The 24768-nt window shown below is 37.8% G+C and overlaps 1 protein-coding gene across 7 annotated transcripts in view; it reads left to right on the top strand.

Annotated features, from left to right (window-relative positions):
- gria3b (glutamate receptor, ionotropic, AMPA 3b) overlaps positions 1–24768 on the top strand; it is a 340234-nt gene that overhangs the window by 230189 nt on the left and 85277 nt on the right. For all 7 annotated transcript variants that reach the window (XR_006313803.1, XM_043704895.1, XM_043704894.1 and 4 more), the window contains exons 9-11: positions 6366–6473; positions 11196–11402; positions 17989–18359. Coding sequence is in view for 6 of the 7 variants with exons in the window: in XM_043704895.1 (XP_043560830.1) it covers positions 6366–6473; positions 11196–11402; positions 17989–18359 (686 nt within the window). In the remaining variant the exon portion in view is untranslated. The remainder of the gene's footprint in view (positions 1–6365; positions 6474–11195; positions 11403–17988; positions 18360–24768) is intronic.

Below are 24768 nucleotides of genomic sequence, written 5' to 3'. Positions count from 1 at the left end.
AACATGGGGCCCAGATGGCTGAAATCATTCCCACTAATAGTAGGATCAAGGAATTGGGTTGGGCAAAAAGCTGTAATCATAACTACAAGAGTTTTGGAGATTGTATTGTTAGAGAGGGTTATGGAGATAGGGGGAGACCTGGGTCATGAAGGGTTATAAACACAAAGATAACAATTTGAAATGAGAAACATAATTGAGGGTAGATCAGCAACAAAACAGCAAGACTTGGTGTAGGCTATGGATCAACTGAATATCATTTTGTTTGGAGATAAAAAACCAACTAGAGGTCCATTTAAGTGGTCAAGTCTAAAGATATTAAAAGTCGAGAAGGTGAGTTTTAGCACCAGATGGGAAAGCAGGTGATTTTGCAGAGATGGAAATACACAGTATGTCATCAATGTGGTCATAATCTCATTTAGGATATTACAAGGGATAACTGGTGATGGTTTAACCTAAGGGTCACCACGCCTCAGGCAAGTGGAAAGGTTGAAAATAGAGTCCTTCATGGTCAACTCAGCAAATGCGGGAATGGAACCCATTTATTGACAAGGAATAAGAATTAAAGACAAAAGCTACTTAAATTGTGGTTCATCTATGATTGAATTACAGATAAACACATAGATAATTCTAAATCAGCAGAGGGGTCCAAGCGAGTGTTGGGAAGGAAGAGCTTTGTATTGTTAACATGCATTTGGATGCTTATCCCAAATATTTGAAGGATGAAAAAGTCAAGGGTGTCAAAGATATAGAACATTTTTCAAGTGCTCAAGATACTCCAAAGTGATTCATAGTCATGAGGCACTTTTGAATTGCTGTCATTGTTCATTTATGGAACATGACAGCCAATTTGCAGACAACAGAAGTCCCAGAAGAACCAGTGAGATCATCGACCTGATAATCTATTTTTCCAGTATAATAAGACAAATAACGATGGATGCATGGAAATCCAAAATGAAAATAAAAATTGCTGTTAATACTTAATAGGTCTAGCAGCGTCTGTAGAAGGGAAGCAGAGATAATGTTTCAAGTCCAGTGATTCTTCTGAAGGAGTTTTGCCAACCATTTCAGTTTTTGAATCTGTTTCTTCAATGATTGAGAGAGAATTGTATGCCATATAACCTGAGAACTCTGCTGCTCTTCTACAAAATGAACCTTGCAGTCTTTCATAGTCACCAGAAGGTGCAGATGGAACCTTCATATACTAACGCAGAATTAGATTCTGACTTATGGAGTTTTCAAGGTTGAAAGTTATTTTGTTTATTGAATGTAAGCATCAGGGGATATGGGATTAAGGCAGGTAAGGAGCTGAGGTGCATATCAACCATAAGCTAATTAGACTCATAGATAGAGTCATTGATGTGTACAGCACAGAAACAGACCTTCAGTCCAACACGTCCATGTTGGCCAGATATCCCAACCTAATTTAGTCCCATTTGCTAGCACTTGGCCCATGTCTCTGCAAACCCTTCCTATTCATATACATATCCAGATGCCTTTTAAATGTTGTAATTTTACCAGCCTCCACCACTTCCTCTGGCAGCTCATTCCATTCACGCACCACCTTCTGCGTGAAAACGTTGCCCATTACATCCCTTTTAATTTTTTTCCCTCTCATCCTAAATCTATGCCCACTAGTTCTGGACTCCTCCACCCCAGGGAAAAAAACCTTTTCTATTTACCCTATCCATGCCCCTCATGATTTTATTAAGCTCTATAATGTCACCCCTCACCTCCGACACTCCAGGGGAAACACCCCCACCCTATTCAAATCCTCCAACCATGGCAACTTCCTTATAAATATTTTCTGAATCCTTTCAAGTTTCACAACATCCTTTCAATAGAGGGGAGACCAGAATTGCACACAATATTCCAAAAGTGGCCTAACCAATGTCCTGTACAGCTGCAACATGACCTCCCAACTCCTCTACTCGATGCTCGATCCAAAAAAGGAAAGCATACCAAATGCCTTCTTCACCATCCTATCTACCTGCGACCCACTTTCAAGGAACGATGAACCTGCACTCCAAGGTCTCTTTGTTCAGCAACACTCCCTAGGACCTTGCCATTAAGTAAATAATAGAATAGGCATAAGGACAGACTAGTCTACTCATGTTCCTATGTTTTGATTACATTGAAGTGTCAGATCAGATTATGTTTATGGTACTCTGGGATAAGGCTTTGGAGCTCACTACATTAGAATTAGAGATACCAATTGAATCAAGACAGGTATTCGGATTGGATTTTCATTTACAGACTGAAAAGCCTGAATCAAGCCCTTTTACAGCTTCTGAAAGGTGACCCTACATCTCATTTCCATCCTATGTTTGTGTCTGAAAGATGTGGGCAGGAAGAGGTAAGGGATTTTACACAGAGATGCAATGTAGGAGGATAGTGGATGCAGAAGTGGGCTGATTCAAAACTCAATTCATTTCTGAGAAACAACAACCCAAATACCAAGCTCATTCTAATGCTTTCTAAACGTCAACGCTGACCCACTCATCCCCAGCCGCTGCATGCCCTCTCCATGTCACGTTATATACCCCATTCTCCTTCCATATCGTGTACTTCCTAGGTCAAATTTCCTGTGCACCATCCCTGCTGCCATTCTATGCTGTACAGCTACTCAGCCAGGATCCATGAAATGCAGACCTCAAGACGTCTCTCAAATGGCCATTAGAAATAAATCCCTTGCAATCTAATTGATGTAATGCAAATGCACCACATTAGGAAGAAACCTCTAAGTCATAAACGCCGTTTGTGTGATCAGTCTGTTAATGATAGATACATATTTACTTGGCATATTAAAGAGGAATAATCCTTTAATGACTTCTTAAAACTGGCAGTCAAAAGGTGAACACAATCCCCTTCTGAGATAAGTGATTTGTGAGTTGTTGAAACTAAGCCAATTATTTATAAAGGCTTCAGCTGTAAAAACCAGGCCTGGGAAATCTAAACAATGGAATACAGTAAAACCAGATGCCTAGTTGTTCATAGCAGTCCAGGTACACTTTTTTATGGCATTTTTTTTAATTTAAAAGGTATCTGGGCATTTAAATCATTTCAGGTTATTATCATAGAGATGGTGATGTTTTATTCAGGCTTAATACATTGGGGAAAGAACTGTAATGTATCTCAACATTAAAACAATGCTGATCACTGAAAGAGTCAACTTTTAACAGAAGAGTCCTAGTGATTTACTGCATTTTAAAAACATTTTACAAGTACCTGTCAGAATGTTGACTCCTGGGTTTTGGCTGGTCCAAGTTCTTCCCCAATAAGAAAAAGTTTTTGAGGGCTTTCAAAACCACCACCAGCACACAAACACAGCTGAGGGAGCAAATTCAAAGAAGAGGTGCAGGAAAGGTCACAATCAAAGATCATCACGCTTGACAATAAAGGCCACAAGTAAATAGCATGGGTTGAGAAGCCAGGTAGATGTCGATGTTGTAGCTATTCTGAAGCAGGCTGGCTTGGGGCGTAGCTAGCTTTAGCACATAAATCTTCAATACAATTGTTGGAATATAACCAGAGCTCATAACCTTTATAATATCCAGTGCTCTCTGCTATGTCTAAATAAACTGTGGAGTGAATAGAATTGGTTGATTATTGGCATCTGTGATGCTGGGGATCTCAGGAGGAGGCCAAGGTAGATTGTCTACTACTTAAGATTGATGCAAATCCTTAAACTTTGTCTTTTGCACTGATTTGCTGAGGTCTCTCATAATTGAGGATGGAGACATTTGTGGACCACCTTCCTCCTTTGGTGAGTTGTTTAATTGTCCAATGCTGTTCTGACTGGAGGACTGCAGAGCTTAGTTCTGATCTGCTTAGCTGTGTTGATTTCATGATGCTTGTTCTGTTTGGCATGCAAGTAAATCCGAGTTGTAGCTTCACCAGTTTGATACCTCAATTTTAAATGTATCTGAAGCTGCTTCTGGCATGCTTTTAAGGGAACTTGAAGATAGTGGTGTTGCCCCATATCTGCTATCCTTGTCCTTCTGTGACAGTGGGTTTCAAAGGTGCTGACTAAGAAGCCTTGATGAATATCTTAATAAATAATTTAACAAAAGAACATCATATTGTACTCAGAGGAAAAACACTATAACATGATATAAAGAAATATTTGAAATGACCTTATTGTAAATATAAAAAAAAATCATTTTAATCTAACAATGTTACAGACATCCAAGCCTCAGTGAGGGATCACTATATTTCCATGCTAAAGTTGCGTGTAGTTCTGGAATATTGTCTTCAGTTCGCAAATCCACATTATAGAGGGAAGTGATTGCACTAGAGAGGATGGACTGAAGATTTCAAAATGTTGCCTCCACTGGACAGTTTCAGCTATGAAGAGAGATTGGGCAGACTGGTGTTATTTTCCATAGATCAGAGGAGGTTGAGAGGGGACATGATTGCAATGTATAAAATTGTGAGGAGCATAGACATAGTAGACAGGAAGAAACTTCTCCCCTGATGGAGGTGTCAATGACCAGGGGCATAAGTTTAAGGTAAAGGGCAGAAGGTTTAGAGGAAAAGTGAAGAAAAATCTTTTCACCCAGAGAGTGGTAGAATTGTGGAACACACTGCCTGTAAGAGTAGTATAAACAGAAACCCTCATAATATTTAAGAGGCATTTTGATGTGTGCTGTGTTGCCAAGGCATATATGTCTATGGGCCAAGTGCTGGAAAATGGGATTGGAATAGTCAGGTGGTTGTTTTTGAATGGCATGGACATGATGGGCTGAAGAGCCTTTTTCTGAGCTTTAGACCTCTAGGACTATGATTAAAGTTCCTTGCTCAGCTGGCATGGTTTTATTGATTTCATATAGCCAATTCATTAGGCGCTATTTTCTTTTATTAATGTCTCTTCCTGCGACCCTTAAGCTGCTAACTCATTTACTCCTTCATATGCTTTCCTCAAACTCATATCTTCAACTTCCAGAGCTTTCCACGATAACTTTGAAGTTATCCAGTAAACCTCCCATGACGTTTTTTTTCCAGCCACTCTGTTTGACTGCTAAAAACAGGAGCTCAGCTATTAAGGATTGCTGCTGTCTGAAATGGTTTTTGTCTGAATGAATGTGCTTCTACACCTGCCACTCTGAATTATAAACCTCAAGTCAGAATAATATTCCAAGAGTGTTCCCCCATATCTGCTGTCCTTGTCCTTCTGTGACAGTGGGTTCCAAAGGTGCTGACTATCTTGATAAATAATAAATAATCTTAATAAATAATTTAACAAAAGAACATCATATTGTACTCAGAAGAAAAACACTTAGCTGCAATTACATATTTCTTGGAAATGTTATATTTTACTTACGGGTCAAAAACTGACTTTGAGCTCTTAAATAAAAGTCAGATCTTCATGAAAGCTAAAATAAAATTTCCCCCATTTCAGAACCTATGTTTCCATCAATTATAATATATCATGAACCTGCATTACACAATATATAATAGTATAAAATAATTATGCTAAATCAAAACAGGAACAGAGTTCTTTTTTTTAAAACAGAGGTTGAGTTATGTCAGAGTTTAGATTAGAGTGGTGCTGGAAAAGCACAGCAGGTCTGGCAGCATCCGAGGAGCAGGAAAATCGATGGTTCGGGCAAAAGCCCTTCATCCAGAATTGAGTTATGTCAGTCTATAATAGACTGACTTTTCTGACACTCTGACCCTAATTTATTCCAAATCTACATTTGACCATTATTTCCTCTGAGAAATCATGGGAGATTGAAATATGATAGATAAATATAGAACAAGGTGTTGTATAACAGAGGAAGCAGTGATTAATCTTAATTTTAAGAGAAACTTGAAATACTTAATTGCAATTGGTAAAACCAATGCATTATGAATACCAGCCGTGCAAGTCATCAACATGCAGGTGTATTATTTATTCTTATTGCATCTGATGTCAATTTCAAACAGAAAGTGGGTCATTCGGGATACATTTAACTGCCCTATCTGTAAAACATATTAAGCACATTGTGTGCTATTTCACTGTGTAATACATAAGAATCCTTTGCTTTTTCTGTTGGTTTTCTTTAAGTTAACTTAATATCCAGTAACCAAAGATTTAAGGGTATATTTTAAATGCAATCAGATGATAACACCTAATTCAAAAGTAATTATTATTCCCTCACCTGGCCTCTGAATGACATGTTTTGGTATATTTAGATTCTCTGTTTGTTTTCTGGATTTCCTGTTCAGGTTGTACCTTCAAGAGTGTATATGCACAGGCCAAACCCTGCACAATCTAAGGTGCAGAGTTGACTGTTTACATTTTTCTTCAGAACTTGTTTACATTTCATGGACTTGGGCCACCAGTAAATTTGAATTAATTATGTCCAAATAATTGATGATTTTAGATTGGATACTGGAATGAATATGAAAGACTGGTGACCATTGCTGATATGCAACAGATGAATGAATCAACTTCAGCTGAAAACAGAACAATAGTAGTCACAACTATAATGGTAAGTACAAACTTTTTTTTATTTGCTTAATTAACTTAAAATTTTTAGTACAATTTACTATATAAATGTTTCATTCTCTAACTTTTGCCAAAAAATTATTTTGCAGAGAGCTACACAGTAATGGAATTTCACTGACTGACTGTGAGAAGATATTAGTGCAGGCTTAAAAATAAGATTTAAGCTGATTCCCAAATACAGTAATATTTTACTGATGGAGATACTCTTCCATTTTTAAGCAGTACATCTCAGTAATTTATTTACCTCTACCCCAAAAGGGGACAGAGGTACTTTAACTGGTATTCCTGTTTGTCTGTCTGTTTGCTTGTTTGTCTGTCTGTCTGCCTAACTGCCTGCCTGCCTGCCTGGCTACCTATCTACACGCCTGTCCATCTGCTTCTGAACAATAAGAAATCCTTCACGGATTTCAACAGGACTTGATATGTAGATTCAAGGGGACAATACCTCAAACAAGTTCAATTCAGGACAAGGTCCAATAATGTAATAATTATTGCATGGTGACCTGTTTCACATTTTGCAACTTAATTTAATGTGATAACTTACTATTATGTGTACGAATGTATACCTCATGATCATCACTTTATGACAGCAACAACCTCTTAAGTGCTGCCAGCTATTATTAAGTAGAATTAAGGTACTGATGACAGATTTCTGAGAAACTGGTGAAATGAATTCTAGGCATTAGCTGAAAGACTACATGTCAATGCTAGCCCCACCAATGCCTGAGAATGTTCCTGACCAAAGGGCGACACTGTCACAATGTCCCATCCAGCGGAACTGTTTTGTATGTAAATATCAAAATTCAATCTTATAAGATATTAAATGTAACTAAACTATACAACACAGTCTCAAAACATCTTCAACTATTTTATCACTGGCCGTGTTCCCTCTTTGATGTATTCATGATCAACTTGGGTTGTATTTTCAAAACAGTAGGATTAACTGGGCGGCACGGTGGCACAGTGGTTAGCACTGCTGCCTCACAGCGCCAGAGACCTGGGTTCAATTCCCAGACTGACTGTGTGGAGTTTGCATGTTCTCCCCGTGTTTGCGTGGTGCAAAAACAACCACCTAACTATTCTAATCCCATTTTCCAGCACTTGGCCCATATCCTTAAGTGCACTCCTAAATACTTCTTAAATGTTATGACTCCACCCAGACTGACTGTGTGGAGTTTGCATGTTCTCCCCGTGTCTGCGTGGGTTTCCTCCGGGTGCTCTGGTTTCCTCCCACAGTCCAAAGATGTGCAGGTCAGGTGAATTGGCCATGCTAAATTGCCCGTAGTGTTAGGTAAGGGGTAAGGGGTATGGGTGGGTTGCGCTTCGGCGGGGCAGTGTGGACTTGTTGGGCCGAAGGGCCTGTTTCCACACTGTAAGTAATCTAATCTAAAAAAAAACTCTGTTATGTGTAGCTATATTGTTAACAGCATGGCAAATATTTCCTTCATATTAAGAAAAAGCATTCACATCTTCACGAGAAATATCAGAGAAATAAAACGTTCATAATCACACTTACAACTTGCAACACACACAGAAAAATATCCATCACTGCTATCATGTTATGGCCAAATGATGCTCAAATAATACATTTTATCAATATTGTTTCTTCCTAATATATTCTGACACAGAGTGAAATTACCATTTTGAAATTTATTCAGGAAACATTTGCTCCAACAGTGCTTAGTTCAGCTCCTTAACATTCCTTTCTGTGAATCCAACAAAAATGTTAATATGTTAAATGTTAAAAGTTTCAATCCTTATTATAATAGCATTTTATTTTCATTGCTGCTGTTATTTCTAACATTCAAGGTCCTATGTATACTTTTCTCACCAGAATGGGTGATGTTGTGATGAATATATCATCAGTAGTTGTTAAACTGTAGCTTTGAGTCTGTAACAGGGAAGTTCACTTTATAAATTCCACTTATTGCCATCAACTTCTATTGTGTTCTATTTTATTGTCACATTTTTTCAAAAAGAAAGCTCCCAGTGCTGTTCAATAAATGTCCATTCATTTTATATCTGATATTGTCACTTTTTTTTCAAATGTTTCCTACACACGTTCACTTTGTAAAGTTATCTTGTAGTGGATCCTTTTATTTGGATGATATCACTGAAGTTTCCAGACATTGCATGAATGGACTAAACTGCTTTTTGAAATATGTCCTGACAAGATACCTTCTAATTTACTTTTAAACTGATAAAACCACCATAATGGGGCACAACTTTCTTTATTCACTTTTGTTGCTTTTCTGCTGACAATTAAAGGTTACAATTTTTCATATACAAAGAATCAATTCATTTTGAATCTAAACCATGCATGTTGGGATTTTAAAAAATCTGTAGTTTCTGATGGCGGCAAGTGAAATGAATTTGAGCATGAGCTCATATTTAAAACTGTAAATCATTTTAGGTTAATCGACACCAACAAAGGTAATTTACAAAACCGTTGCTCTAATAGACGTAACTTGCTTGGTTCCCTTATCTGGAACCTACATGATTGTTTGTCTTTTTATTTTAATCAGTAGAAATTGTGAAACATATGTCTGCAACTGCTGATGCATGGTGCAGAGGATGAGATTTCCTGCCAGGAGTACAATTTTGTAAAATTACACCTTGAATATTTGAAAGTATGATGTGTACCATCAGTGAAAAACACAATATATAAAATTTTCAAATCGATTCTTTGAATGAACATATCAGGAATAAATGGGGTTATGTCTCTGTTACAGTAGAATTGCCATATTTACTGCTAGTATCACACAACATGATTTAAGACCCTAATTTTCCAGCCTCAATCATAAAGACTGCAGAATGGCTGGATATAGGGATTTGAATGATTGCACCAGTAGCATGAGCAGCCTAGTCCAGGATTAAATATGAAGTGCATTGCTGGAGGTGCAAAGAGCAGGCTTTAACAGCACCAGGTACATCCTTGTACTGATTTTTCAGTTACCAAGACTTTGAAAATAAAAATGGTTCAAATTCCCATCCCCGGTTTGCACAGAGTAGTTGAACAGGAATGGAGTACTCACGTATGAGTCAGATTATTACAAGGAGAATGAATCAGCATTACCATTCCTGATTACGTCAGCAATCACTGCTGGAAAACATACATCTGTCAATATTGCATGAGGCTGGACATTGAACATCCTAATCCCAGCATTGCAATGACAATGAATACTTAATGACTGAACACATACCTTAAAAATAATAACTTGGGTGAGGAACTAGTGCCATGAAACTGTATTAAGCATGAGACATTAACCTTAGAAAGGAGAGTGAAAGATTGAAAATGGAAGTGAAGATTGCAGTATTGTTGGTACCACAGTGTGAGCATCTTCAAGTGATACAAATAAATTGACAAGCATGTTTGCAATGTCTGAAATTAAAAAGCTGATTTTAACGTGAGGTATATTTGGGACAGGGTGGGAGTGAACAAGATTCTCCACGCATTCTTTTACAAATATTTGTCTGCGCTGCACATTCTGCCAAAAGGAAGTGGGAATGATACCAGCAGGAAGTGGTAAATCTGATGTAACATCAAACCCTGGGAACTCAGGGCATATTACATAGGATAAGTTTAGTAATGTTGGAGGACTGAATCTCCAGAAATGATGTTAGTGATGGGAGGGTGACAAAGAGCCAAGATTTTGATCAGATAAAACCTGTGTGCAAGAAGAGGTAATGGCCCAGTGGTATGATTGCTAGACTATTAATCAAGAATTCCAGGTAATGTTCTGGGGACCTAGGTTTGAATCCCTCCAAGGCAAGTGGTGAAATTTGAATTCAATAAAAATCTGTAATTAAGAGTCTGATGATGACCATGAAATCATTGGTGACTGTCAGGAAGTAAAACGTCAGGTTTACTAAAGGCCTTTCAGGAAGGAAACAGCCATCCTTACCTAGCCTACATGTGGCTCCAGACCCACAGCAACTCTTAACTGCTGTCTGGATAATGAGGGATGGGCAATGAATGCTGGTCCAGCAGTGACACCTACAACCTGTGAATTAATGATAAAATGGCCTGGAGCATCACTCCTGCTCCCCAAACCCATAAAATATCTTCACACAAATATCAGAAAAAGAATTACGTGGATGTGTCCTGTTCAATGTTCTGTATCCTGGTAGTGTTTATTGATTGATTTGCTGTTTCAGATTCAAATGGGATCCCAGTCTTAATGGTGTAATCGATCCATGACTTTCATGTGCAAAATCGGCCCCCCATCTGCCTGGATTGAGTACTCTCCAATACCCAAATTGAGGTAGTCGAAGAGGTCAGCTTTGGATATGTGCGAAGCTCATCTTCAACCTCCATACAGTCTTTCAGAACCTTTCAACAAGATATTCAATACATATCATCAAGGTCATAGGACTACATTTTCTGTGGAAGGAACATGCTTAATAACCTAGCTGTCCTTTTTCTGTCCATTACATTTTTACCTGATACTTTGTATCAATAATACAATAATCTCTTTGGAATTAATCGATATTAGTTCCTCAACAGCACTTATTACCTATTAGTTTCTGTCCAAGACATCCTGGAAACAATTCCGTAATAATAAAAATAAGCACAAGTATGAATATCTACAAATGTGGAAATCCCATTTTTTTCAGGAAAATGGTAAACCTTCTCATTTGGTCTCAAATCCCTGAACAGTATTTATGAGCTTGATCCATTTATTCATTTTTTTTATTGTTGCAGGAATCACCGTATGTAATGCTGAAGAAAAATCATGAACAATTTGGTGCAAATGATAGATATGAAGGCTATTGTGTGGATTTAGCTTTTGAAATAGCCAAGCATGTTGGCATTAAATATAAACTGTCTGTTGTCCCTGACGGTAAATATGGAGCTAGAGATCCTGAAACTAAAATCTGGAATGGAATGGTGGGTGAACTAGTATATGGGGTAAGTATCAATTTAAGAAGATGGAAAAAATTATATGTATTTCACATCAAAAACAGGCTGAAAATCAGATTTTTTTTATTATTCAAAGCTGCTTGCCCCCAGTGCACAAACAAAATAATTACAAGTTATTCACATTTACACTATGTGAATTTCTTCTCTGATGTTGACACATACAGCACTTCATAATTTGAAGTCATGTTGTAGGAAAATCTAAACAGTTTGATATTGAATATATTTATTCTATATTATTTGTATTGGTTATTATTTTTTTAAAATCTTACATTTCATTTGTAAGGCAATTTTAAAAATACAGGACTGCGCAATGGTCTGATTATTGGAATGTCATGTAGTGGCAAAGATTGACCTTTGATCTCTTAATCTCAAAAAAGGTCTGGATCCTGTCTTCTTTGAGTTTGCTTGGAAATCTGTATAAATATGTCACATGGGTATGGATTCTTTTTATGAACAAAATACAAATAAATATCATTCATGTAATTATTCTGCCATTAAATTCAGATCAACAATGGCCACAGTCCAACACATCCAAGAAACTTCAATTTTTAGTTAGCTAATTGCTTCTTTTGCTCCCACTGTCTTGCATTGTATAGTTTCAACAGTACTTCAATTTTCAGTTGCACAGAATTAGAAAGATATCCTTGCAGAATGTATTTCTGACGATAGATACATCAGATTTACTGTTCAATCAAATATCCCTTCCAGAAAAGAAAAGGTGATAAATTCAATCCCTTATATGAACCTAAGATTGTATTTCACCATTGTGATTTATGAGGCTAAATATTTCTGTTCGGTTTAATTCCTTGTCAAACTCTCTTTTTATATACCATACTAGCCAAAGTATTATGGGAATTATTTATTCCTGTTATTTGCCTGGTTCAATTCTGTGATAATGCATTCTAACAAATAATTATCCAACTTTTCCTACTAGAAGCAAATATAGGATTGGACCATTTCAAATTAATAGCTCAACGTCAGGTCCTTAAATTGAGATGTTAGGCTCAGAGTTGTCCAGAGTCTGAAAATTGCACTACAGAATCCTTAAGTAAATACCAGTCAGACAACACAGACCAAGTAAAGTGTTGCAGATGCTGGAGATCTGAAGTTAATAACAGAAAATGCTGAAGAATCACAACAAGGGAAAATCAGAATTAACATTTCACATCCTAGATGATTTCTTCATTACATTGAATAACGATCTCATTAAGAATCCTAATTTAATCTAGAACCTTAGAAAGGTTATGGCACACAAAAAAGCTATTCAGTTTAAGTATGTGCTGGCTGAGAGGAAATAAAAAGCTCACCTTCCATTCTATTCCCATCTGTCAGCATCGAGCCTGTAGCATTGCAGCATCTTTTGTACAGATCCAAGTACTTTTTAAACAAGTTGAGGGTTTCTTTTTCAGTTACTAATCTACCAAACCAGGCAACAAGTTCCAGATATCTCTGGATAAACATGTTTTGCTTCATTTCCCTCAAATCCATCTACCAATCTTTAAGTCTTCAATTAATCAACCACCAGAGAATTAGGTCTTGTCTACTCTATCTGGGCTACTTGTCATTTTGCTTACCTCAGTTAAGTCACACCTCAGTCTCCTGTGTTCTTCGGAAAATAACTCTTGCCTATTCATTCTTGCCTAATGTCTACAATTCAAATTGTACTAATATTCGTGTTAATCTCCTCTGTATCTGTCAAGAACAGTAATATCCTTCTTGTAATTCAGTGACCAGTACTGTGGACAAAACTGCTAACTAGCATTTTGTATTCAATATTACACATTTTATCCATAATTTCTCCTTGCCTATTTACATTCAGCACTAACCAATGTTACTCTGGTCCTCAGAGCTCATATTGTTAAAATGGTAAGTATTTATGAAGAATCACAAGTTTCTGCATTTCTTTGGAAAATTGTTATCAGTTGCTGCTTGCTGGTGCATTCTTCGCTTGACGTTGCTTTGTTAGGTACTCTTTGCTGATCATAATAGCAATTTTAATGCTCAGTATAGGTAGTTGGATCTTCAATGGTCATTGTGGGTTTGGAAAAGAATGAAAAATTCAGGCAGATGGAACAAACGGAGTTTATTTTAACTTTGGGTGTTTGGAATCAACTGAACTCATCTCTAAATCAAGGTTATCAGACCTGGGTACACCTGACAAGAGATATCTGACATGATGTTCTTTGACCTACAGTTCATGAGGGAGTCATCTTTTTGACTCTAACTTTCCAGGTAAGATTTGCCATAGTAACAGTCCCTTCAGACATTGTGAAGCTTTCAATTTTGATATATCAGATCTATCCGAGCCATATATGTCAGTCTTTACTAAACAGAGGTGTCAAACAAGCCACAAAAGGCTAGTCTTCTAGGAATTTAGTTTTTGTCAATTTCTTGATGAAAAGAAGGAAAAGCAAAGCAGTTGTGGGACTTTCATGATATAGATTGGTTTCCAAAAGTACAAGGCCTCACTGATACACCTGTCACCAGGAAGACTGGACGGATGACCAAATCAAGACCATCTCACAGATCCCATGTTTAAAACACCATTGAGGACTCCCTGAAGCAAGGCTCAATGTATGTTACAACATATGACTAGAATGCTGAAACAGAGATTTTGCTGTCTTGTCAGATCAAGTGATGACCATAGCTGTTATATAATGTCCTATTTATCAGTGTTTGCTGATAACTTTGATACACAGAAAAAGAAAACCTTTCTAAAAGACACACCCACAGTCTTAACAGAAAAGGAGAATGAAGAAGGGAAGGAATTAGAAGTGGCTGAAGAGGATCTACAACAAGGAAGTATTAATCATTGTTGACAGGTCTTTGGCCCAGATGTTGCAGCCTCCAGGAAGTTGGAAACTACACATTTGACCCAGGATACATCTCAGAGCCCCTGGAGGTCATGACATACTGACTGTCACACAAGAAGATTGAACTGCTAATGGACAACACCCTGGCACTACAGAACCCTCCAATTATGCCTGGCTATGCGTTAGAGTCAAAGATTTTGGATAGTTCCCAACTTGTTTAACCAAAACGTTGCCCAGCAAATGTTAGGTGATTAAAGTCTAGTCTAAGATCAGATTACTATGCAACTGACCTCGCCCAATTACTCAAACTGACACCCATACCCCAAAGCTCTCTTGACTTTTGATGTCCCCTCCCCCAACCAATTCCCCATTGATCCCCGATTGCCCTCTGAATCAAAGTCACTAGACCTCACCAGTACCCACTTTGAACTTGGGGCTCCTCCTAAGACCCTCAGATGCAACCGTGCCCTCATCTCACATTAAGAAATTCCATGACACCTAAATGGAAGCTAGGCATGTGAAGAGAGAACCTGGCCTCTGTGCAGATTCTTGGTGCTGCTGTCTCTGACAATTCTTGCCCTGAAGGAATTTTGTTTAGTCCCCTCCATTAGAAGATTGGTCCCAAAGGTCAGGAGATGGTAAATTCTCTTCCTGGTCAGCTTCTTACCGAAGGCTTCTGATGTTGAGCAGAAGAGTCCAGCCATAGAGTTTTAATTTGTAAATATGCTCATGCATGAATGTCTTCCTTATAAAATTGACCCATGTACAAGCTAGTCTGGTTAATCACCCATTGACTCATCTACCATTCCTGTCTGTATCCTTACATACTTGGCAATAAATAAATACTATATTTCAAAGAGGATGCAAGAAGTTTAGACCTCTTGTGACACCTGGCAGTTTTTTTTTTACTTCAATGATGTTTTCCCTTCGTGAGAGTATTTGCTTGTCCTGTTTGTACTTTGTTTAAGTGAGAGGAGCCTGTGTATTGGCATCTTGCTGCTCCTCAGTATATCCTTGGACGCAGTAGTGGTGCTGAACCTGTTTATACCGGATTATATGTTGGCCTAACTGAGTCGGCATTCAAATAGCTAGTTCAACAGTACTCTGATTGGAGTGGCTGTCATGTCAGATGTGGAAAACCTTGAGGTTATTACCGCATCTGTCTTGTTAAGATCCCTTGTGAGTGGCCAGGGATCCCTACGGAAGCAGAGCCTGTTGATCACTTGCAAGTGAGAAGACTGCCATCAAGATAAACTCAAGTTAACCTTCGGGCCTTGTCATGTCTCCAGTAAATTGGATCCCATATTTTCACTAGTGCCGTCAAAGCATTCCACTACTTAGGAACTCAGTTCTTGGGAAACATTCTATAAATGGCTATGGAAATGTCTATTGAGGCATAGACTTTATATTTTCCATAGATGTCAAAGCCACATTTCTGTACAGTACCTGGTATATACTAGAGAGAATTTGAGACTTTATGACAAAAAAATCCTTTGAAACATTTTGGCTCAGTGATTTTCTTGCAGATACTTCAAGGTACTTGAACTTGAGACTTTGAAGTCACAGGGCTTGACAGATGTGCAAATGATATGCAATTAGTTTGAAGTGGAGTTGTGATTTTTTGACAGAGAATACAGCCAATTAGTGTAGCATTGGAAGTCTTTGTGTCTGTTAAGAAAAGGATTCAAGCTAAAGCATTTTGGATGTGAAAGTTTAAATGTGCAGGAAGTGAGGTTGTGCTAGTGTTTTCCAGGCTCTAATTCTGTTAGTGCAATCGTGCTTATGGCAAGCAAAGATTTAATTTGAGTTGTCAATCAGCTAACTTTGACAGTTTTATTCCATTAAAAGGATTTCTTCCTTATTCAAAATCTATGAATGGAAAAGTCAATATCGACAAGGAGTCTGCTCATGCAAGAATCTGGAATGAAGTGGTCAGGCCTGAAGACACTTGATCCTCATCTACCTAAAACTGACAAGCTATGGGAACCAGACATACTCCCAAAGCAGCTGTGACTGGGGACCTGGGAAAATTGCTTGGGCTCCAATGCTGAAAGGGAAAGTTAAATGGGTGGCAGGCATGAGCTAACAGCAGATCACCATGTTTCTCTGAAGCCAGGAAAGGCTGCTCTTTCTAGATCCACATGAATGTGCATGAAAACCATTATATTTGCTTTTTTTGTTTGAAGCCACTGTCGACTGAGAGAAACTGAGCAGAGTGAAGCACACCTCAGTTTATGCCAGGTTCAGCAGAAGGGCCCAAAGACATAGGGCCCTAAGGTCACTTGACATATTTGGTGGGCTTTATGTCTGTCTTAGTATTTATTCCAGATAGTTTGAAATTGCTTGCAGAGGCGATCAGGAGATAAAAGCTTTGCTCAGAAAAGGTCCACTGGGATAGTTTTTTGTCAAATTGCATTGCAAAATGCATACTGCATGCTTGGCATTGAAGGAATGTTTCCATCAGCAACAAGTAAGGCTAACCTACTCAGTCTCATCTGTTTCAACAAAAGATTCAAAACTCAAAGAGGAAAGTTCTGCCCTCAATCCTTGTCAATGTACCATCTTTACAGCACCTGTAAATCACAGCAAAATACAATGTTTCCAAAGAATAATAGTACTTTATCAGCAACTGCTGTCCTGTTTTTCCAGAAAATTGCAACAGTTGTATTCCATGGAAAATGTGAAGGAAGCACATGACAATGGTTAAATTAGCTTTCCTTACCAAATCTAATATCTTAACTCATACGCCTCATGAACAAGGTTTCAAATGCATGTCAACCCTGGACCCATTCTTCTCAGAATTATGGAATTAGCCCTATTATGTTGCTTTCTAATGGGACTGAATCCCTAGTTGTCATTTATTTTTGTAGACCATGTTATTCTCCATCACCCATCTCAGCTTCCCCACTGAATAAAAACATCTTTCCTCCCCATTCATCACTAACTTTCTTGAACAAGAATGTGAGATATTTCAGGATTCTGCATCTCCTGCACATCTAGATAGTGTATTCTGTGATCAGTATACCATACATCATGGTTGATATATGAATTATCTCCCCACAAGATAGTGAACCTGAAGAAAGACAGTTAGTCCAACAAGCTCAATTCTTAGGAATATTTCTGTCATTTCTGGTTTTAGTACTCACTACCTTTCCTAAAAGTCAAGAATGTACATTGAACACTTTTTACATCCATAGCAAAGATGTCAATCTTAAATGTAACTTTCACCATTACAAATTTGTGTTCCCTAGTCTTTGTGTTGATATTTATATTTCATATATGTGCTTACTACCTTATGTATCAGTATAAAATCACATTTGAATTCCCAGTCTATTTTCTTTCTGTCAGAAAGATAATGCATATTAAGTTAAAGATGAAATTCTACTCACTATTAACTTGACTGTTGGAGTGTTCAGTTTAACGGTTTCTTTTCAACAATCATTTGTCATTGTCACATTCATTTAATGTAATATTAATTATGTTAATTCAATGAGCAGAACTGATTTAAAATAAGAAACTTTAAAACTATGTCATAATTTTCCAGTTAGAATAAATCTGAGGCGCATACATATCTGATTGCATGGTTGCACTGCATCATGGGTAGCTATGTGCCAAAATGGAGGAAGCTCAATCCCATAATCCATTGCAATATTAGTATGGTCATTGAGATGATAGAATCATAATGTTATAATGTTTTCTATAAAGTTAATGCAATGGCTGTATGATTGTTTTATACTAATTAGCATTTTCCCCATTTCCAGAGAGCTGACATTGCTGTTGCACCACTCACTATAACTTTGGTCCGAGAAGAAGTTATTGACTTTTCCAAACCTTTCATGAGTCTTGGTATTTCAATAATGATAAAGAAGCCCCAAAAGTCCAAGCCAGGAGTGTTCTCTTTCCTGGATCCTTTGGCCTATGAGATTTGGATGTGCATAGTCTTCGCCTACATTGGAGTCAGCGTAGTGCTTTTCCTGGTCAGCAGATTCAGTCCTTATGAATGGCATATGGAAGAAAATGAAGAAGGACGTGACCCCCAAAATACTGAGCCACCTAATGAGTTTGGGATATTTAATAGTCTCTGGTTTTCTCTGGGTGCCTTTATGCAGCAAGGATGCGATATTTCACCAAGGTTTGTCATTATCACATTACCTTTGTGCATTTTATGGTCAAAAACTGATGCCATGGTGCATATACGTTACTTTTATTCCATCTTTATTTTCAATTTTCTTCCCCAACAAATATTATTTTAATATCCACATCAGCACGGTAAGGTCCACCCAGCCAATCATCACTCTGCCACACTGCTGAAATGCCTGAGTGGCTTATTCTCAGTGTCATTCACACAGCTATCTGAATAACTTATATACACCATGCCGAGACCGTAAAATGCATAAGGTCTGTCTGTCTCCAGCACCCTTGGAGGGCTACCGTGTTTTTGCTGCATATCGCATTTTACGGTCAACAGTTCGGTGTATATAACAGAATCACGCTACATTTTGTAAGCGCCTCCATTTTGAATGGAAATCTTGAAAAAAACGATGCAGCAGCACCATTAAGGAGCACCTCCAAGCCGGTCTTGGTTTCTTTTGAGTTTACATTAATTAACATTTTTTTTCTAGCTTGCTTCCATCTTTCAACTAGCTGTCCCATTTTCTTCATTGCATATACAGGTTGCAGTATCCCATATTGTAGACCTTCATTGACAGCATTTTAACAAAACCACTCCTATAAATTCTGAGTATATTTGGAGATCCTATATTTATTTCAAGATAATGGCAAAATTTAAGCAATTTGATGTATTGGTCATCTATTTATAAATCATCAACGAACAGCCTGATAATTTCTCCTTGATTCACCCATCTCTTGTTTTAGACAATTAAAGGGCATTCGTCATTAAACAAATAATAACTAATTGTACAGCACTTAAGAAATGTGCAGGTGAAAAGACAAATAAACTAATCTAAGTAAAAAGTATCATTAAGAATGTGCCAAATGGGCACTTTGTTGAGTTTTCAACATCTACTTTTTTTCTAATGAGCAGCAAGTTAAAGGAACAAAGTCCATAAACAAAATAAAGATCAGAGACAAAAAGGTTAATCAATGGAATTTATTGGTTTGTTTGTGCAAACGTTGGAGTTTGAATGCCTATCGATTCCACATAAAAGAGAAGACTAAGGGAGAAGTAAGGAATTCCACAATATTGAGATTCTGGCAAAAAGAATTTAGCATGTAGTATACTCTTGCACAGATATGAAAATTAGAATGTTTGTGTGCTGGTTTACACTGCAATTAGATATTTTTCATTTATGTTATTTCACTTGAGAAAAAAAGATTCAGTCATCCCCAATTACTTAAAACTATCTCAAATTAGAATGTTCACAATTCCCACCATTAATATTTCATCGATTGAACCAAACAGAAGCTGAGTATTAGTATTATTATTTCATTTCTTAATAAGATGAGAAAATATTAAAAAGAAAAGTCAAAGGGCAAAGTCTATCTTTGGGCTCAAGAAAACCTGAGCTGCAAATTTCAGCAATTTATAAACTGCACATCCGAGTCATGTCTGGCTTCACATGCCATATATGATTTTCACATGGTTGAGTTAACAGTACAGTTTGCAAGCAGGTTATAAGGCCAGCCTCAGTTTTCCAACACTGTTTTCCAGCTACCAACAATATTTAAAGGCCTCTAAATCTCACCTTTACCACACAACTCATCCTAATGCCAAATGTTCCTGTTTCAGATCACCCACTGCTTTGCTGCTATGTATATCCATCATAGCCACTTACCTGGCATGTGCTGCGATCAGTCTCAGATCCCATTTAAAATTAATGGTAAAAAAATTTGCATTCCATGGGAAAGTGATAAACCTCACACCATAATAAAAGCCTATGTTTCATTGGTACTGAGAAAAAATGCAATGTCATATGAAAATATTTTAATATTTTATTCATATTGAGTTAGAGATGAAAGTTACAGGTGAAATTCATCTCAAAATAGATTAATCATAATCATCAGGCCATTGTCTGTCAATTAATGAAAAGGAGCAGGTGGTTAGAATTCTTTCAAATGGAAATCTTTGTCAAATGTCAAAACAATGTGTATTTTAAGGGCCAAAGCCATAAAAATCACACAGGGAATTATGGTAACACAGGGTGACAGGACATTTTATATCAATTTTCATTGCATAATAATGCTTTCCACATTTGTAAAGAACTCATAATGTATTTGAACAAATGCGTAAGGTTGATCAATGTAAGAGTTGACTCGTCTTTAAAGTACAAATCCCGATGATAAATCATGGCATTAAAAGTGCATCTACATTCAACTACACCATCTAACTGTGAAAACTGGCAATGGAAACTACAGATGGAGATATCAGGTTTGTCCAGACTGCTGGACATTCAAGTAGAGCGCTGTATTGTTTCATTTGGGATAGGCTTGCAGAATTAAGCCCCAATCAGGCATCTAAGTGGACAGTGATAGGACCTGTGAAAACACTTTACACTTATTTTTCAAAACACTTCATACTCTTTAGTAGACTTGAACTGTGAAAACACTTTACACTTATTTTTCAAAACACTTCATACTCTTTAGTAGACTTTCTCATTTCTTCACAAACTTGCAAACATGATGTGTGTTTAATGGGCTACAGACTCAGATGAAAATATTATGTAGAGGAACTCTGATTTTCATCATCAATTTAAAATGGGGAACCTGACATTAGCTGATGTAGGTGTGTATTTTGCAGATTAGTTATTCTGAAAGCATCAAAATGCTGGCAAAAATTGGTGTTGACGCAAAAATGTAGAGTAAAGTCAAACATCCTCCAAAAACTAGATGGAAACTGCCTCAGCACACAGATGAAAGTTTAGTCTAAATTGACCCAGAGAAGTAGAATTTTGAGTATGACTTTTGTGACAGTGGTCATTTGATTTGGCAGAAGTTTGGTAAGTGGGAATCCATGGTCTTCTCACCTCTAACCTAATAAAGTCAGAGCTTGGAAGGTTCATGACTAACTCTTCCCAGTCCAAGGTTCATTGAGGTCATTAAGTGGTAATTAATTCCTATTTAAGAATGTCACTGCACTACCTCTGGTATTCATCCAGTGGGAAAACCAAAACAGTTGCTGGGTTGCTTTGCGGGCATCTATGGGGGTGCCTCTTTCAATAGCATTTATTTGCCACAGAGAAGGGGCAATATGCTGAGAGACAACACCTGCCCTTGAGCCTTCCCTCAACCCCACGTAGAATCCCTTAATGCTATTACTCACTTTTGTCCTGGATCCCTCAACAAACATGAACCTTGGGTGGGTACATTTGCAGAAGCTACCATCACTCCTGTTGCTACTGCTGAGCAATACACTAAAGGGATTGGGGCAATATTTTTACTCACCACCCTATGAGTCCCTCTTCCTGGAGAGGTCCTATCACTGTCCACTTAGATGCCTGATTGGGACTTAATTCTGCAAGCCTATCCCAAATGAGACAATACAGCGCTCTACTTGAATGTCCAGCAGTCTGGACAAACCTGATATCTCCATTAAAATACCATCTGTAGTTTGCATTGCCATGAGAGTGAAGTTGTCTTGAAATTTGCCTAGGACGCCTAAAGATAATTTGCAAAAACACATGTATTGATTTGGCTAAGTTCAGTTGTATTCCACCAATAATATATTTATGAGACATATGACACAAGAAGTTTTATTGTCTGTAGAATATTTCCTGCCCCAGCTCTGCTTTATCCTTGTTGAAAATTGGAAAAAAACAAATCAGTAAAGGTGCTGCTGTTACTGTCCCATCAATGTAAATGTAGGCAAAGCTGAAAATGAAATGTTCATGATGAATTGAAGGCACTCCACAAGCATCAATAAAGTTCCCATCAACCCATCTACCCAAGTCCACCTACAAATCCCACGTATTTTGCCTTGACACTTGACCATCATTCAAAATGTTTTACCATAATGTGCATTGCTCCTCTTGAATAAAAGGAAAACATTTTTAAGAAGTGTAATAGCACATTGCAGGTACATGAATGTCTTAGTACGTTTCTTTATAGCTTTCCAGAGAGCATCTTTTAACATATAGATTTGGAACCACGGGCCAATGAGATAACCAATTTAAATATTCTATTTGTGAGGATCCAGAGATGAGCTAAAGCTTTGAGGCAGGGAGAAACCATTAATGCTGGAGGAAATCATAGTCCAGATATCTTCATGGCCAAACAATGGTTACAGCAGTGAAGACAAGAGATGCACATTTAGATGTTGCAAAAATCCAAATGCTGCTGATTCTGAGGGAATTATCCAGGAAAATGGAAACTCTGATGGTAATTTTATTTTCCCTTGAATTTTCCAAAAAGGTCTTGTAAAATTGAAGAATACATAACATTGAAACCCACTTAAGCTTAATAGTTATTAAGTTTTATAATAGTTATTAAGCTGGCCTCTTTGATTAGCCGCTGAGCAACCCCTCAGCTATATTGCCTGATCTTTGACTCCCATGGATTTGCTGATCCAAAACACTATGAGCCAGGACTTGCCCCTCAAACTACCACCATACATCCGACAAACAAACCCCACATTCAGAACCTACCCCATATCCATTCCCTCTGGACATGCCAAATCTGCCTTCAATCCCGATCGAAACCCATCCTGGCCTAAACCAGCCAGAGCTGGCAGCTCCACCTGACTTTACCTGATTGTATCACCCCTCTCCATCCAGAACATAATCTGCTAACCCTCCAATCCCCTCATGAGATGTGACCTGACCCACCACCAGCCTCCCTGTGACCTGACTGAACTGCTTCAGAACATCAACAGCCCCACAAGCTGACCAAGCAGCCCATTGATATCACCCAAACTGACAGCCTTGTCCAACTTGATCCCATTGAACAGAAGACAATCTTCTGCCTATTACCCACCAACGCACCCAGTGCCCTTCCTGAACAAAACCCCCACCTACCTTCTGCACATTCACCTACTTGGCACCCTCACCCACCTGACACAATTGCCCTTCACTTATCCACCACGCCCCCGCCCCTGTACTTACATTATGTTTCTCCCCTTTTATGCTGGGCATTTACAAGTAAGAACAGGGTTGAAATCAACCCTAAAAAGGAATTTTTGTGTCTTATCCGATAGTCATCATTTTCACTTCTGTTTTCAAGAATTTAACAGTAGGAGCAATAATCTTCCATTTTGCAAAGTGACTCTCTCTGTCTCTCCCACTATTGGTGGTATGGACTATTCTAATATGTTCCGAACTGGTCACTTGACGCTTTCTAAACATTTGTTACATTCTAAAATAATTCCAGATAATGATACTATGCCAGATTGAGGACCATCAAAACAATGAAAGTGGAGAGTCTCCTGGCATATAGTAAAAGAAAATATGAAGATTATTACAATTCAGTGAAATGTGCTTTTATGGCTTTCATCTGTTTCTTAATAAAATTCCAGAGCTTTAAAAACTATTCTTAGGTTAGCATTGTTTGCTACTGTAATCTCGTTCACTTAAGGCACGTTTGAGATAAAGAACAGTGGCACATTTATACAGCAGTGAAAGTCTTTTCAGATTTGCACTGACAACAAATTGGTGGGACCCCAGAGGAAGCACTCCTTTAGCCTTTATTGTTATAGTTTTATTTTTGATCCTGATATTGACGGCAAACAAGATATGCTTTTAAACGATATCATCTCTCGCTTTGATAAAATTTAAATCATTTCCCCGTATGGATACATTAAGCCATTCGTCACAGATATAAAATTATGTGGCAGAATACAAGGAATAGGTTTAAAAGATGATTTATTTCTTTCGCAAATGCATATCCCAAAAGCCTAGTGATAGCATCCTCATTTGCTAATGTGCAACATTGTTTGTCGCTCTCCACAAGTGTGCAAGGTGTTTGTGCTGAGACTCAGCAACGGGTGCTTGGCTGTACAGGGGCCTCAGTTTATCCAAAGCCTTTGTAGTGAGGCCCACTTACACCATGGTAGTTCAAAGCCTGTCATTTGACAGATGTGTTTGTCACAAGGGACTTGCTTCTCATTTCTTGATCCAAACGAAAATTGTTCATAGATTCTGTTCAGGCAAGCCAAAGGATAGTGACATTCAAGGTGGCCACTTTACGTATCCATTTTCACATTTTTCAATTCAAAAAACACTTCAAGTTTTGTAACACATTTAGCAGATGTTCTGTACTTGTGGTTGACTTGAAATGGATCTTTGTAAGCCTACAAAAAGGGATACTGCGATTTAATTATTTTTGTCTCTTTTCTGTCTGTTAGGGTTTGCCTTCCTTCTCTGGTCCTAATGTATTTGCATACTTTTACATATCACTAACAGAAAAATCACCAGCCCTCTCAACAACTTAACCTGACAATGGAATGCATCCTTTGATTCAAAAATATTGAATTAACCATCTCAAAATTTAATTCTGACTGCTCAAATAAAAACCTAAAACCCCACCTGAGATATTTCATACTAATAATGCTTGTTCCACAGAGGTTAAGCTGTTACAGGGTACAGTGTTCT

This window comes from Chiloscyllium plagiosum, chromosome 15 (assembly GCF_004010195.1).
Source record: "Chiloscyllium plagiosum isolate BGI_BamShark_2017 chromosome 15, ASM401019v2, whole genome shotgun sequence".
In the NCBI taxonomy this organism is placed as follows: domain Eukaryota; kingdom Metazoa; phylum Chordata; class Chondrichthyes; order Orectolobiformes; family Hemiscylliidae; genus Chiloscyllium; species Chiloscyllium plagiosum.
This window is presented reverse-complemented; position numbering and strand designations above follow the sequence as displayed.